Here is a 17,579-nt window from a genome sequence, read left to right on the forward strand (position 1 = left end):
TAATGACTGTTTCTTTTGAAATGAACATGTTGTGCAAACCAAATTCTAACTTACCTGAGAGTTTGGCAAAGGGCACCTGGTTTGCTTCTTTCTATTTTGATTTCCTGTGTCCCTTCTATCCTGGATAGCCATTTGACCCCATATGCTTCCGACGATTGTCTTCTTCAGCTTCTTTGAGATGGGTTTATCAAAAGCTGCAGGCTCTGTAGCATCAGATGGGCTTTTCCCTTTGTCCAGCTTTCCCTCTTTCATGTCATCAATTGCAACTTGGGTCTTCCCATCAGTAATTGAATTGCAAGACTTCTTTGCGTCTTCACTTTGAGAAGGTTGCGTGGAGGAGTTGCCAATGCTAGCTGATCTGTGCTCTTCCCGGTGAGGAATGACTCTGCTAAAAGCTGTTGGATCTTCATGCCCATCTGCTCTCCGCAGGTACTCACTAAAGCCACCTTTACTCTGAAGCGGTGGTTGGTGCCCTAGATCGCTTGAAGAGCTTTGGCGCAGCGTCACACTCTGTCTTTGTTTAACCAAAGTTTCATTTGCCATTTGTTCTAGAGTTGAAATGCGAGGTTGTTTGGTCGGTTCATGTTTGGCACAGATTCTTTGGGAATAATTCAGAGGAAGATTACAGTTGGCAGTAGCTCGAGCTTCATTCTTTACCTCAGGATGAGATGGCGGATTGTTTTGGCTGGTATCTCCAGGTCTCCTACCAGGTTCTTCAGCACTGGACCTTCTTGCAATTAGTTTCTTGGAAAAGCTACTTCGGTCATCCCCTACATTGTCATCTCTATCAAGGACAGCATTAAGGCTTCTGATAGCTGTGGTTTTGTCCTGATTATAGCTCGGACTACTATGCTGAGGTCGCACTGTGATGGCGTCTGAAGGTGCCACAGAATGGAAAATCCTAGGCGAGGGCAGTTGCGGACTCTTTCCTGGAGAAATATTCTGGATTGCTTGGACACCCAGGACAGGTGGTTGGACATCTGCAATAGGTGAAATCTCAGGAGGATGCTGGACATCAGCTATAGGTGAAATAGCTGGTGGAACAGACATCTCAGGGATGGGTGACACCGCGAAAGGGACAGGTGTTGGGAACAGCGGAGATATCATCCTTGGTTGAGCTTGCGCTTCAGGAATTTCCTCTGACATGACATCCTGCATGTCACCTTCAGGTGCGTCCGGATGGATTCGTGATGGACTTGGTGGCAAAGGGGAAAGCATTCTTGGGATGGATGGCAAGTCGAAGAAGAATGTAGGCAAGATAGGAGATACCCTCTCAACAGGCCTTTCTGGGGACATAGGAGATATAGGACGGGTATCAAATCCTTGAAAGGGTTCTTGAATTGGTGACATAGGACTGTTCCTCTCCAAGGAAGGCAGTGATGCAAAGGAGGTATGGCGTTCCCGCTGCTGAGAAATAAGAATTGGAGGCTGCTCTCTGACAAGTGCTCCATGAGAAACTTCCACTGACAACCTTAATCCTCTGCTAGTGCTTGGTCTGTCCAATTCTTCACGATTCCTCATCTCTCTAAGTGCACTTTCTCTTGAGTTATCACCTCCTGCATTGTCAGGTATGCCGTCCACACAAGATGGATCCTCTGTTTTCTCTTTGATTACATCAACAGAAGAGAGTTTGATTCTTTTACTTTGTCTGGTGGGTAATTTTCTTTTCTTGGTGTCTTTACTATCACTTGTAATAGTCTTTCCCTTATCTCCTACCATGCCCTCTCCTGTTGTTTTCAGTGTCTCTCTGTTTTCCCCACAATCAATAAAAGGAACCTCATCCATACATGCAACAAATTCTTCGGTCTCTGACCTCATTAAGATTTTCCCATCACTTCGAGCAGATGGATCCTCACTCTCCTCTCCTGCCTTTGAGGCTGAATCACGGTCCTTTCTACTCTCCAAGACTGCTGGGTCCAATGATTTTGCAGTTTCATCCACTTTCTCATCCTCAGAGCTTTGCAAATCATGTGACCGTTTCTGAGATCTCTGTGTTTCCTTTGCAGTGACTTTGGAACCCTTTGAAGATTCCTCATCTTCTGCAGGCAACTTACAATCAGCTTTCACTGAAGATGGGGTATTCTGTTCGGTACAGGTTTTCACTGACATTGGTACAAGTGATTCTGACGAATCGAGGTTACGTGATGCAGATCTTGTCAGGCGAGCTGGTGAAGACAGGTTTCTAAGTAGCATCTTTTCCTGAGACGATACACCCTCTCCATCATTCTCTTGTCCCAACTTGGATGGAATGCCATCATCTTTAGAAGATTTATTTGACATGGACCTATCAGCCTTTGAAATACCTCTTCCACGTTTTCTTACAAATTGCCCACCACCTTTATCATCCTCCGAACCAGGTGGACTGCTCACTGACCTCAAAAGTTTCCTACTCACTTGTCTTGTCACTCTCTGTTTTGCTAGCACTCTCGAAACGGTTTCTGAAGACTGATCATCAAGTACCTGTTCTCTATCACTTGTAGCTACTTTTCTTTGTGATTCAATCATATTTTTAGAGTGTTCCGTTTTGATACCTTTATCATTTGGATCACTGAGATCTTTGTTACATTTAGTAATTACATGTTCTTTGACAGAATCCTGTTCTTCGATAGAGGCCTGAGATTTAACATTGCTCTGTCGATGAGCCAATCTTCGTGATGTCCTTCTGGTGTTGATAGAAGTGTCTTCCTCATCGGCCAATGTCATATTACTGGATTGAACGGATTCATCTGATAGATGCTTGACTGCATTTGACGGATGGTGAATACCAGTTGGTTTAACACTTTGTCTTAGTTGGGTTCCTTTGAGTTTGGGATGATCACCTTCACTGTCACTACTATCGCTTAATGCACTTGATTTCCTCAGAGTCTGTCTTTTCATATTCAGCCTTTTCTTTCTCCCAATAACACTTTCTGTGTCACTTCCATCGCTAGAAGCACTGTCCTTGGGGTTGTAGACAGAATGCTTTGATTCATCACTGGACAAATGCAGATCATCATCCAAGGTGATGTCTTTACCATCTTCCGAAGTATTCTGGCCACTCAGGTCCTGGCTTTTGGCCTTTGCGCGTGTTTTCATGGCTGAAATCCCACCTCGCTCCATTCGAGACCCTTTTCCTACATCCTCTTTACCATCCACTTCCTCATCAGATGATGACAAGCTCTGACATTTTCCCTGCAGTCTCTCTGAAAAGTCTCCTCTATGTTTCTGTTCTGTGTCACTATGAACCTCACTGGTATTATCCTTAATTTTTCTAGGCCTTCCTCGTGGTCTCTTCTTCTCTGGAATGCTTTCAACGGTTTCTCCCATCTCCAGTCTCTTAGAACCCCTGAAACCTGACCTGATTGGGGGCTTACAAGACACATCGCTACTTCCGGGTGTATTCCTCAAGGATCGGAGACCCCTTCGAGATGCTGATCCATCTGTATTTCCCCCAGGATCAACCGCTGCACCTGAACTGGTTGCTTCGCGTCTTCCAGGAACCCTTCGCCTTGGGGATATTCTGGTTGATGGTCTACTCTGCTCTTGGTTGAGTTGTTCTGTCTGGCGTTTCATAAGCACAGGAGTGGCAAGCTGGGCCTCAATTTTGGCTGCGACCTCTGCCAGTGTGGTGTCGCTCTCATTACTGTCAGAACTGTATTTATCTTCCCGATTCTGGAAATAAAACATCAAACAAAATAGAAGGTCAAAACTGTAAAAGATTAGCATCTTTACTGTTCTCACCATCATTATTGTCTTCTTCATTATCATTACGTTTTTTTTGGGGGGGGTTAATTATGATAATTCACAGATACTAAAGTCATGGACCAGTAAAGCATGAGCTTTTAGACTGGGAGCAGTGACTTAGCATGATATTGCCTATCATTATGCACACCTTACAACTTGGGCCCGTCTTACAAAGAGTTGCGATTGACCCGATCAATCACAACTATGAAAAGCCAGCAAAGTCAACATACATGCATGAAGTGCGTGTTAATGAATGTCTAGATACGAATGTATATCCACACATTCATTGATTTCTTGACAATTTGGTGTGTTCTCCTTTGTTTACAATTGACAATTTGCAAATTTCCTGCAGAAAAAATTATAACACTGATGGATTTCCATAGAGTTACAATTGATTGGATCAATCATAACTCTTTGTAAGACGGGGCCCAGGTCTACGATACAGTTTTTTGACAAATAGCCTTGTGTACATTTCCTGAAAATACTAATGAATTGTATTTTCTTATTTGAGAATCAGTATAACTATAAAAATACTAATATAAAATTTTCTGTATAATTACAAGCCTCTAGCTCAGAGAAAATGGTATAACAGTTTCAAATCAAAGCCAATCATATGACTGCAAGGACATTATAATGATTAGATATCAAATTTGCATTTATTCTTACAAATAGGATTGCAACTGTTATGACTCTGAATTTCAGAGTGACAGATCAGAATCTCGGAAAGGAAAATGTTTTGATGCTCGAATGAAATATTATGACGTTTTATTCCAAATCAGTTTTGGATCAGTATCTAAATAGAAGACTGATGATAAGGTATGTGTGGTTGCCTATGGAGGATGTGATTTGGGCATTATAAAGAGGGCTGAGCTTGAAAGAGAGCCCCTGATCTGGGAGCCTCATGTCTAAATGCATGTCACGTCTGGGCCCCGTCTTACAAAGAGTTATGATTGATTCAATCAATCGCAATTATGGAAAGCCAGCAAATCAACATATAAAATGCATGCTTATTACAAACAAAAATATAGATATGAATGTATATCCATAAATTCATTCGAGTGATCTTCTTTGCTTACAATCAATCGCAACTCTTTGTAAGACGGGGCCCTGGAGCCTGTTTTGTAGCATCAATGTGGCATGACTGATAATCTTTTTGATAAATACATAAAGCTTAGCAATGACTGTGAAGCTGATTTTATGATAGATCATACACAAGAGTCATTGCAGACAATTGAAGAAAACAGACTCCTGGGGGTGTTTCACAAAGATTTAAGTATGACTTAGAGTCGCACTTAAATACCTAGTTGCGTACGGTATGAAAGGCTTCATTGCACTGGTTAGATCGTGTCATGAGGACGGGCACTAATGCGCATCTACCAATAAGATTGCGCGTTGTATATCATGCACGCATCGGCATTTAAGTGCGACTCAAGTCATACTTAAATCTTTGTGAAACATCCCCTGAACTTACATCAGGAGGAGATGGTGGAAGGGGTGAGAGACACGCCACGGAGGTGAAATCCATCCTCGGAAAGGCTCTCCTGCTTGGAGGAGCACTGGTTGGGTGAGACTGGACTCCAGGCTGGTAAGGTTGATACGTTGGCACGGCAACAGGTTTGACTGCAGCATTTCTAGGGTTTGTTGCCTTGGAAACCTTGACGTCTTCTTTGTCATCTGAAAGTAGACATAAGACAGGACTTCCATCAAGAGTTCCGTCATGCAATGCCTATCAACATTTTCCTGGAGGCTGTTTCATTTAGCAGTTTGTAAGATGTGCATGCCACCCAATCATACACAAACAAATGCACATGATTCTAGCACTCTTCAATTCTATTAAAAAATACTATTCTTTGAGAAGCAATGGCCCGTATTCTGAAGTCAGGTTTAACTTAGACCATGGTCTAACTCTGTGCTAAAATTATGGAAAGCCGAAAGTGTCAAAATTTTTATTAAGTAGTATGTTTCTTATGTTTACTGTACTCTTTCCTGATTAATCGATGGTGAAGACAATAATCTATTTATACTTCTTAGGCAATTATGAATGATTTTAGAGCCAAATGAGCTGAAATATCATATCCCTACTGTTAGTGATTTATGTAACAATTGGCTGTCCATACTTTAACCACAACTTTAAACCCGAGTTTAAGTTAACCCTAAAAAGACTGGGGGGGGGCTGATTCAGCCCCCCCCTCGACATTTTTCGCGATAAATCCGCCGCGCGAAATTTTTTGACCGCGTCGCTCGCTGACATTTTACTTTCAAGTCTTGCGCAACTTTTGAGACCAAAATTGTGACCCCCGGGTACGCGGTTCCAAAATTACGCAACATTTCGTAAGTGCATGCAGACCCAAAATTACTCAAAAACGTGAATTTGTGTACAAATCCAATGCAAATAGTGTTCTTAGCCAAAATTCATAAATGTATCATTATTTTTCCTTTTACTGCTTAAAATCAATCAATTTTATCTTTTTTATGGTCAAAATAAATTCCCCGACAATTTCCACTGAAAAAACAATAAAAAACAAAAAGTAAAAAAACAAAGAAATACATAAGAAATTTAGAAAACAATAGAATACATAAGAAAATAAATGTGATTTCGAAATTTTTTTAAAATCAATTTGATCAGATGCCTATCTAGAATATGTGAAACAAAAATTAGCATTTCAGGGGCATTATTTTATTAATTAGAGCAAACTTATGATTTTACGCATAAATTAGCATAATTAATGAGACATGAGATTTTTTGCAGAATTTGATGTTATAGTTTTGTAGATAATGCCATGGGTAAGGCGTGTGCCAATTTTCGTCGCGATCGCGCAATCGACGGCCGAGATCATAAGGGGGGGCTGAATCAGCCCCCCCCAGTCTTCTTAGGCGTCGAAATAGCCCAGTCTATTTAGGGTTAAACCCGACTTCAGAATACGGGCCAATTACTTCAGAAAAGCTCAATTGCATCAACTCTTTTTTCACTCATGTCCTTTAGCAAGGCATTTATCTACATTTGCCACTCTCCACCCAGATGTAGTGAATAGGTCCCCAGTAGGAAGGACTTCCTTGAATATTGGAGCGTGCGATTAGGGTATCCGTGCTACATCCGGGGTAATAGTATGCAGTGCTTAGAAACATTTGTATTAAGTGATATTTAATAATTTAGGGTGAAAAAACTCCTACATTTTCCCCTAGAAAAATACTGATTTTATGCTTCACGAGTGAGACCCTGTATAATGAGGAACTTGTTTTTACTTGGTATACCTGGATGTAGAGACAGGAAGTGCAGCTTAAATATCACTCTACAAACTGTTCCATCTCATCACAAGTGTTCGTTAAACTTGTGTGGATTATTTCTCTAATACTTTTCTAGGAATTACTTACCTCGGTCACTAGACTCTGATCCCTCCATGTATTCATTCTCCTCCTCTTCATCCTCTTTCTCTGAAGAACTGAATTGTCTCATCCTTGGGGCTTTGATCCCATGTCGCGTCAACAGGCTGCACAATTCTCTGATCTTTACCTAGTTGAAAGGATTGAAGAAATAAGGGTAATATACATGCCACATACATGTAAAATTGCAGGAGATGTAAGATACATGTATGCAGATTAAACAGAGATTCTTGTATAACAATAATATATAATACTTAAAGGTAAATGCTAGTTTTGGTAACGATATCAAAATGAGTTCTTACAGAATCCAATGAAATGACCACTAAAATATGTGGTTGTATAAATAAAACGCATGTGCCAAAGGATTCTGGAAGAAATTGTGTATTTGCTGAGAAATCAGCAAATAAGCACAGGATTCGGGTAGAGCGTCGGCTGCGTCGCGCCCGACACTCTAAGCAATAATTATACATTGTCCCACGTGCGCTTATCTGTGTTGAGGATCTTCGTTGTGAACATTTTTCAGCGTAGATTTCAAGATTTCACAAAGTTCAGTTAATGTAACTGTACCAGATCTAGATCCTTGATGATATACTGACAATTAAGCCTTGTTTTACAGACTTTCTCATGAAATCAGTGTTTACTGCAACTACTGGAATTTCTCTTTAAAAGAATTTTAGGCATTTATGCACCTTATGAGGTGCTCAAATTGTGCTCCTCGATTGGCCTGGGAAAGCCGGGTGACAATGTCATTGATATGGATTTCATAATGATGAAATTTAACAAAATATTTCATTTTTTCTTTCCCGGAAAAGAGAGATTATGTACATATGAAATCTTTCAAAAAAACAACTATGAGCATGATTACGTTCAGGATCATAATAATGATAAAAACAATAATAAAGATAGTTATTTCCATAAAAGAGAAACAATTAACATAAAAGTCTGTTAACCATTTTCATAGTCCGTTCCTAACACGTAAGATTTTGTTATCATTATTCAATTTATTTCAGAGTTCTTAAAAATTACAAACAACATATCAAAATAACATGATATTAAATACAAGACAATAAGCAAAGCAAAGCAACAAACACAACAAATAACATACCTTTGCTCTTTCAAACTTGAGGTTAAGAGAAGCTTTTGATTTCTTGACTTGGCTCATCTCTTTCCTCAACTTGCCGTTATCCTCTGAAAGTACAAATCAGATGTTGATTAGTACATAAATATCACTCTTCTGTCAGGGCAATAGTACAAATTATCCTTGCAAGAGACCTTTGAAAAAGTTCTAACAGGTTAGACTGTTTCAGAGGTAAAATGTGTGTACATAATTATTTCAATGCCCGCATGAAATGATGTGTATCACCGTGTATTAGATAGTAATAATAATAGTCAGTTCTTGTATGGCGCATAACATATCATGAATAACATCTCTATGAGCTTCCAAAGGACTTGGATATCATTACCCCGGCTGCAGCTCCAGCAGCCTTTCCAGCGTTCGGCATTCCAAGGAATAAATTCCCATTAACCTCACCTGGGTTGAGTGCAGCACAATGTGGATAAATTTCTTGCTGAAGGAAACTACGCCATGGCTTGGATTCAAACCCACGACCCTCTGTTTCAAAGTCTGGAGACTAATCCACTGGGCCACAACACTCCACAGTGTGATACTCATTTAGATAAACCATCCTCAACTCAAAACTATAACAGGTCAATATAACAAGTCATTAGCACCAGTCATATTAAAAAAACTATAACAGGTCAATATAACAAGTCATTAGCACCAGTCATATTCAAATTTGCTAAAATAAATGACCGGTTACATGAAAGCTTTCTAAGAAAGTTTGTTTCATGTCACAATATCAAAAAGAAACAACAATGAAAATAATAACGCAGTTCTTGTATAGCGCATATCACATTATGTCATAATGTCCCTATGCGCATCCAAAGGACTTGGATATTATGTGTTATGAATATAAAATGTTAAAGATGGTAACAAACAAAATAATGAAAGGAGTAAATCTTACCTCTTGCCTTTTCCAGTGAAGAAGAAACTTTCTTGCAGCTAACAAGAAAAAAAACATGTAAAATATCACCGATTTGTTAAATTGTATTATCTATACAGTTCTAAATACATGAATCTTAGGCACAAGTTGTTTTAAAAATGAAAATGACCCTCTAAATAAAAGAAGTTTTTTTAGAATAAAATTTTCGAGATGATTTTTCTTCGGCTTTATTTGTATACCATATCACAGATGCAGGTGACACATGAAAATTTTTTTTTTAGATTTTTTTAAAGTCAAGTCAGTGTTAACTTATGACTATAATTTTAATGAAATATAGCACACAGATTCTTACCTCTGTTTTGTGGACTCTATCTGAGATTTCAGCTCAAAGATGTCAGACTCCAAGACAGCTTTCTCGTCATCGCATATCTCAAGTTTACTCTCATACTGTTTTATAAGAGACTGAAAAAGTAAAAGGAAAATAATCAGTCCAGTTGCATTTAAATAATAGGCTTCCTTCATTGACCAGAGCTGATATTAATATCTGACAAAAGTAAGAATTAGTATTTCACATAGATTTTTGCTTGGATGTAGTACTTACATGTAGCTGGGATTGGTATTCAATTCAGAAAGATTGCTTACTATTTTACAGTATATGCACGAAACCTTTTTGAGATAAGCAAAAAAAATCCAGAAATCTCACTGGAAGTAATTTTTTTGTATACGCAGTCATTCTGAGCTCCGCATAAGTGGTGAGACATGTTAAATGTCCATTATTTGGCAACAAGAACATAAAGTCACATTGCTTTTCAGAAAGAATTTTGGCTAAAATTGGCTAACTAAATGGTAATGGTAACGAATGAAAAGAAAATAATAAAAAGGGGTCTCTCATTTACATATAATGGTTGAAGAATCCTGCACTGAAGCCTACCTCTTCAAGGATTAAATACTGTTGCCATAATAGTTGAACTTAAATGCAAGTAAATTTTTAGTTAAATAATCACAAGTCTTGAAACTAGATGACAATTTGTAAATTCATTGGGGGGGGGGGGTTCTCTTCAAGAAATGAAAACAAGAAAAACTTGCTCATATTTTAATCAAAAATTGCATTTGATATTTGCAATCAATTGCAAGCTCAAAAAATCAATTAAAGAAATAGTCTACTTCTTACCTTCTGAGCGCTGAGCTTATTGTGAAGATCATCAAACTGTTTCTTACTCTCCTGAGCTTCCTGAAGAAATCTTTCTTTATCCTACAGAAAAGATAACACCATGAAAGTACTTATTATCTTGCCAATCCTTCACTGAAGTTCAGAGATTAAAAAAAAAGAAATTCAAAGTACTGATCCCAAAATGACTTTTGAACTTGGTCTAGTTACCTGAAATGACATCAATCAGTTGCCTATACTTGTGTAAGCTTTATGAAATAGATACCTATAAAGACAATTTTTTTCAATAATCTTTTTTTTAATGAAATCTAAGTTAAGAAGAAAATTGTAGTGCCATAATTCAATTTAATTCAATTTAATTCAAAATTTATTTCAATCAATCAATCATAAAAATACAAGTATATACAAAATTACGTAAAAACATGGGTTTGGGAGCCCCTAGAAGTTTTCATTCAAAAAAAAAACTTGTGGGTGGGGCACCACCATGGTACAATCAAATACAATTAATATAATACATACATACAGAGTGAACAACAAATAACATTGAAATACAATGTTAAAAAAAAGATACAATGGGCTAACATAGGGGAAGTAAACAAACAAACAAGCAAACTAGAAGTAATAATTATAAATCATGAATAATGAAGTTGCAAAAACGTAATAATTACAACACAAATGTAGTGGTTAGCACCTCTGCAAGTGACTGGATACGTATGAAGGAGAGAGGGTTTACCTTTTTCCATGGGATGATGTCCTTCAATGTTGTGGCAAGCTGCTCCTCCAATACCTTACAGTCTCTGTAAAGGGTGAAATCAATCAAAGTATAAGGTTGCAGCCATGGAAAAATTCAGATGAAATGAAATTACAATATCTTTACAACACATATGGTGCATTTCATTAAACCTACATGGATGCATCAATTTATGAATTCATTTATATTATAAAAGGTGGGATGAAAATGTACATTAGTTTATTTCTTTTGGCTTAAGGATCCTTATAAACTGGAAGGCAGTCTGTGGAGCTTGGCCATTGCAGCAGTCAAGACATCAGATTTTAACCTGGTATGAAAAAATATATATATTTTGGAAAAAACATGCTCACCAGTTCAATGCAAAATAGCAAGTGTATTGAATACCTTTGTTGTTAAAGGAGACACGCAAGGAAGTTGCAATGAAATGCAAATGCAAAAGATCAAATGCAGCTGGTTTTTCAACCCATAAGAATGAATATTTTGGACTTGTGGTGTTTGATTTAACATAGTTGCATGAAACAGGCTGTTGATGTACATACACATATATGCGTACTTCCTCATTTGTTTGGCTTTAAAACTTTAGTTTTCATACAAAATTCAATTTTCACTGCAGCTTCATACAATATGAAAATATGATGACACAGAAGAGGAAGCAAGCAGTAGGAATTAATATCATTCAAACCAACTTCCTCTTTTGATTTGTACCAGGTGGAGATCTGCAAGAACATAAATCTTCACAATAATATATTTTTAATATGAATTCTGAAAGTTTCCATGGTGAAGAAAGAATGAGTGTATAGGTTTCATGGTAGACCATGGATTTGTGGCCATGAGTTGGTTCTGAAAAGGACCACCCAAAGTCAGTTGAAGAAAAAGAACAATTGAAACAATAACAATGATAATAAAAAGAAGAATACCAAAACAAACCACTAAGAATAACAACGGCAACAATTACAAGATTGAAGGAAGAGGGGAGAAGGAGGAGGAGAAGGGGGACGGGAAGAAAGAGGAGACAAGAGAGAGGAAGAAAGAGAGAGGATCTCGAGGAAGAAGGGGAAGGAGAAAAAAAAGAATGATCAAGGAGAATAAGGAGACAAATAAACAAATTGCAAGAAAAAAAATAGAGGAAAACTCTTGGAAAAAGAAAGGGGAAAGAGAACAAAACAGGTAAAGAGAAAGACTTAAGTTTTAAAGGTTTGCATGTGGTAAATCTGAGAATTTGGCGGAATTTAAAGGTAGTCCTGAAAAATATTTTTGGTTCTCTTTGAAAGAATTAATTTAAATGTCTCAACATATTGCACAATATGCTCCATTTTTTAGGTAGAGGAAGAGAAGGTGAAGAAAAATGAGATATAATAGCACACCTTGATTTCTACAAATAAAAGAAAAATATACTGTACATTACCTCTTTGACTGGGCTAATCTTGTAGTTAAATTTTGAATACTCTTTTGTTGTTCTTCAAATGGTGCAATGGCATTAAGGAAATCAATCACACAAAACATATGCAACAGATATGAATTTCAAATTTTATGGATCCAAGTCAAACCTTCTTATTCATATAGCTTTTGCATTCAAATTAATTATAAAAAAATTGAAGTACAATATTACTGGCAAACAGCAATGATGCTACCGACATTTCTATCATTAGTATAAAACATGAATCTACTACTACTACTACTACTACTACTACTACTACTACTACTACTACTACTACTACTACTACTACTACTACTACTACTACTACTACTACTACCACTACTACTACTACTACTACTACTACTACTACTACTACTACTACTACTACTACTACCACTACTACCACTACTACTACTACTACTACTACTACTACTACTACTACTACTACTACTACTACTACTACTACTACTACTACTACTACTACTACTACTACTACTGCTACTATTACTACAACATCTACTATGTACTACTACTACTACTACTACTACTACTACTACTACTACTACTACTACTACTACTTCTACTACTACTACTACTACTACTACTACTACTACTACTACTACTACTACTACTGCTGCTGCTATAACTACTTCTACTACTACTACTACTTCTACTACTACTCTTACTACTACTCCTACTACTACTACTACTACTACTACTACTACTACTACTACTACTACTACTACTTCTACTACTACTACTACTACTACTACTACTACTCTTACTACTACTACTACTACTACTACTACTACTACTACTACTACTACTACTACTACTACTACTACTACTACTACTACTACTTCTACTACTACTACTACTACTACTACTACTACTACTACTACTACTACTACTACTACTACTAATACTACTAATACTATTACTACTACTACCACTACAATGACGACAACGACAACTACTATAACTACTATACCATCACAATTTCTACATGTACAATTACCCTCAGTTTATATCACAGTCTACATCATGGCAATGATGTCATCAAATTACAAGGAAAGTGTTCCTTTCACCTTACCTAGTTTCAATTTCAATTTCATTATTAAAAATAGTGTTATCATTATCATTAAATGCAGAATGTAATTTCTCTTCTCAGATATTAGTGATGTCAGATAAATATGATACACATTTCCATCTAATGAAAAAAAATTAAAATAAATAAAATAAACTGCACATAAATTAAATGACCAGTTTCTAGTGATTTACAACATATTTTTCAAAATCAAAGCAATCTTACGGTGCTTGCAATTGCTGCTTTGTTTTTATATTATATTATATAAAAAAACGACAGGCCATTAATAACAGGAATAATATTAGTACATTCTAATGCAAGCATGAAATTGATTGCTTAAACTGTCTGGGTACACTCAATGCTAGTTAAATTTCATTACACACATTTTGTTTTCTTGTGTCAATTATTATTAGTAATTCACCATGTTACCAGACACGATTATTATATGTACCGGTAACTCTTTTAACAGGTGGCTTTAAAATGACAGTTCATGATATAAATGAATACTTTCCACATACATGTATACAAATTAATTGATAAAGATTCAAATAAATAGCTATTGTTATTTAAGCAAAATTATTTGATTTATTAATAAAAGGATATCTTGACATTTGCTCTGGTGCTTCTGTATGAGTGTACTGAAAAGATAAAATAAAATTAATATTAAAATACCTCCTAAAAAATTATCAACTGAGAAAGGCTATGACAAAGATCAACTAAGCACATTAGTATTTTATAGTATTCTATATACATGTTCATCACTTTCACTTAATTTATACTATTTAAACATAAGACAAAATTTCAGGGATTTTTAGTTTTTTTTAGTTTTCCGTGACTCCTTGGGGGAATTGGGGGGGCTAATTTGAATTCCATTTTTCAATCAATTTACATTTATTTCACTCTCAATTAAAAAAATGCCCATAATACATAATATAAGAAATTATTTACAAGTATAAGTACAGATGAACATAAAATCACGGATCTGCATAACAAAGCCAAGAGGCCTTGCATAGGTTCAGTTCCCAGAACAAAATCTGCCCCATTCCATTCCTTAGCATAATTTTTTGGTAAAGTATTATACTCCACTCAAACTATACTCACTCTGTTAATATCATCTTTCTCTTGATGTCTACAAAGAAAGCTCTGTCTCTTTTACTGTCTTCTAGCTCCTGTACACAAAACACATGAACATTTCAAGGCCTCAATCATGAAATATATACAGAAAGTTACCTGTATTGACCGAGATAGGCATGAGTTACATTCATTTTGAAAGCCATTTAACTGTTCTATGTAAATGGTGGTTTTATTCAAAAGGAGGGAGGGATTACTTCTCCCAAAATCATCATCATTATTATAAAACATCATTTCATTTTGTTTTTACGTATTCCCTATATGGGGAAAAGAGCTTTTCATCAGACTATTTTACATTCCGGTCTTTCATGAGCATCATATTATCATAATCATCAACACCATCATCATTGTCGTCAACATAGTATTCAACAATATCATCATCATCACCATCATTAACAACATCATCAACAACCAGATTTTTTCATTTTGATGTATTTACTACATATGACAAAAATACCTTTTCAGACTTTTTGCATTCCGGTCTTTACTCTCTATTTGGTAGGATTCCTCCAAGACTCCATAAAGGTGTTTAAACAGGTGTGTCGTGTGCGGACACCAACTTAAGCTCCGGTTTTATTTTGGGGGCAATTTGGAGTGCTGATTTAAAGGTTCCTAGGGATTGTTGGGATATGATCGTGATCCATGATCGTGGTGTGTTGTGGCCCAGTGGATTAGTCTTCGGACTTTGAAACAGAGGGTCGTGGGTTCGAATCCCAGCCATGGCGTAATTTCCTTCAGCAAGAAACTGATCCACGATGTGCTGCACTCGACCCAGGTGAGGTAAATGGGTACCGGTAGGAATTCCTTAAGAAGCTGTGTGCGCTATGAACGCCTAGCTTAGCCGGGTAATATAGGAGCGCCTTGAGCACCTAACAAGGTGGAAATGTGCGCAATATAAATATCCTATATTATTATTATTATTATTATATGACTAAGAGGGGGATAATTCCAGTCTTTTATAGTCCTTAGAAAAAAAGACTTTGCATGTGCATCTGTTCTGACATGTTTGATGTATAACTGCTAGTTATGACCCCATCTTGCTTGATTTTCCTTCAGAGAGATGTGTTCCTTATAGTTGATGTTCATTAAACCATGAATCATCTTGAACAAGCAGGTGATTCGGGAACTCTACCACTCCTCTTGAGCATCATATCATCATCATCAACATCAATAGTGAAATCATCATTAATAAAATTATCATCACCATCATCATCATAATCATCATCATCATCATGATCCTCACCATCATCTTCATCAGTAAACATCATCACTATCATCATCATTAAATCATCATCAATACTATTTCTATTGAATACCTTCTGCAAGACTGTGCAGTTGTGGCAAGACGGCATCTCTACGGTCTCTGCCTGGACCCCATCTGATGAAATGACCACCTCCATCAAGGCCGGTTCCGGCACAGGTTCATGGTGAGAGGGATCATGATGAGAAGGTGCGGAGGCCCCTATGCCTCCAGACGATGTATCCATCTATCCCAAGTAATGTGATCTGGGAAAAAATTTAACAGGAAAGAAAAATTATTATTCATTTTCTTATTTCTTTATTCGAGCTTCCTATTTAATACACACTTTGGCCCAGTCTTACATAACTGGCAAACAAAATGATAAATAACTTTCAATACTCCCCCCCAGAACTACATGTATCTGCAAAATGAAAAGAAAATGTTTATCTATGGCGTAATTTCCTTCAGCAAGAAACTCATCCACATTGTGCTGCACTCAACCCAGGTGAGGTGAATGGGTACCCGGTAGGAAGAAATTCTTTGAATGCTTGAGCGCCTAGGCAGCTCAGCTAAAGCCGGGGTAATAATAGCAGGGCCCGCTGATAGAACATTTTTCGAAACTGAAGTGGCTACCCTGGGTAAATATACCTATATTATTATTATTATATCTTACCTTTCCCAGGGCAGGTTCCTTGACTGAAACAGAGACTTTAAAAAATTTAAATATATCGCAGTTCATGTGGCTTGTCTTTATAATCTAATCACTTGTCTTTGTGCGCCCCCGTTCTTTGCTTGACGCTTGCATAGACTGGCAGGGATATTGAGAAGCCTACTTAAAGATTAATAAAAAATGTCAGCTGCCATTTTTATCTTGCAGTGATGCCTTTTTACAAAAAAAGAAAAAGAAAAAAAACATCAGTTACATATATTTTTTCTGTATTTTAACATACAATTTTTGATATTACAATTAATTATACAAGGCTCGACTTAGCGTGGGCCCAGGGCCACCAGAAATTCACCTCGGGCAACCATTAATTTTCAAAGTAGAACAATTTTCTCCCGATTTTGCACGCATTTATTAACTTTCTACATTTCAAATTGCAAGCCAATTCGTCATGCGCCCTTTTTGTTAATCTACACACAAATACACACACACAAAGATTGCATAGTCATGACAGTATGTAGGCCTACCGCTATAGCATACAGTAACTATTATTCACCCGGCCGTCTGGCGTGCATGCTTTGCATGCATGAAACCACTGCAGCTAGCTGTGCACTAGCAGACTATTCAGACTCGGGGAGCTGTGATACGAAATGTTAATGCTAAGAAATCTTCCACAGAACTTTGAAAATCTATGTCAAAGTCACATTTTTCACCAATGGAAAGCCCTTCTACAGTCCATTTTACTAAAACCAGATTATTTGCAAGCATTAAAAAGAGGAATTATGCTATCTCTTTTGACTCAAAAAGACAGATTTCCAATGCATTAATACACATAAAACACATAGGTGAGTACATCACAGCCCTATGTGTGCAAATGTATTTTTGTTGATATTTGTTTTTTTCCGAAGCTGTGTCTTTTCTAGCCAAAAATAAACAGACAGCTTCTTTTTTTCTTGTTTATAAATGACTTCTTAAACCACTCTTAAGGAAGTAAATACTTTGGGAAGGCATTTC

The 17,579-nt window shown here is 37.0% G+C and overlaps 1 protein-coding gene across 1 annotated transcript in view; it reads right to left on the reverse strand.

The window, feature by feature from the left end:
• LOC121429501 overlaps positions 1-17,579 on the reverse strand; it is a 33,185-nt gene that overhangs the window by 13,551 nt on the left and 2,055 nt on the right. Inside the window, exons 2-13 of the mRNA XM_041626555.1 lie at positions 15,978-16,167; positions 14,632-14,699; positions 14,134-14,168; positions 12,432-12,492; positions 11,009-11,072; positions 10,279-10,359; positions 9,460-9,569; positions 9,129-9,166; positions 8,210-8,292; positions 7,096-7,234; positions 5,195-5,397; positions 55-3,651 (exon numbers count right to left, since the gene is read on the reverse strand). Coding sequence (XP_041482489.1) covers positions 55-3,651; positions 5,195-5,397; positions 7,096-7,234; positions 8,210-8,292; positions 9,129-9,166; positions 9,460-9,569; positions 10,279-10,359; positions 11,009-11,072; positions 12,432-12,492; positions 14,134-14,168; positions 14,632-14,699; positions 15,978-16,148 — 4,650 coding nt within the window. The 5' untranslated portion in view covers positions 16,149-16,167. The remainder of the gene's footprint in view (positions 1-54; positions 3,652-5,194; positions 5,398-7,095; positions 7,235-8,209; positions 8,293-9,128; positions 9,167-9,459; positions 9,570-10,278; positions 10,360-11,008; positions 11,073-12,431; positions 12,493-14,133; positions 14,169-14,631; positions 14,700-15,977; positions 16,168-17,579) is intronic.

Source organism: Lytechinus variegatus, chromosome 16, assembly GCF_018143015.1.
Source record: "Lytechinus variegatus isolate NC3 chromosome 16, Lvar_3.0, whole genome shotgun sequence".
NCBI lineage: Eukaryota > Metazoa > Echinodermata > Echinoidea > Temnopleuroida > Toxopneustidae > Lytechinus > Lytechinus variegatus.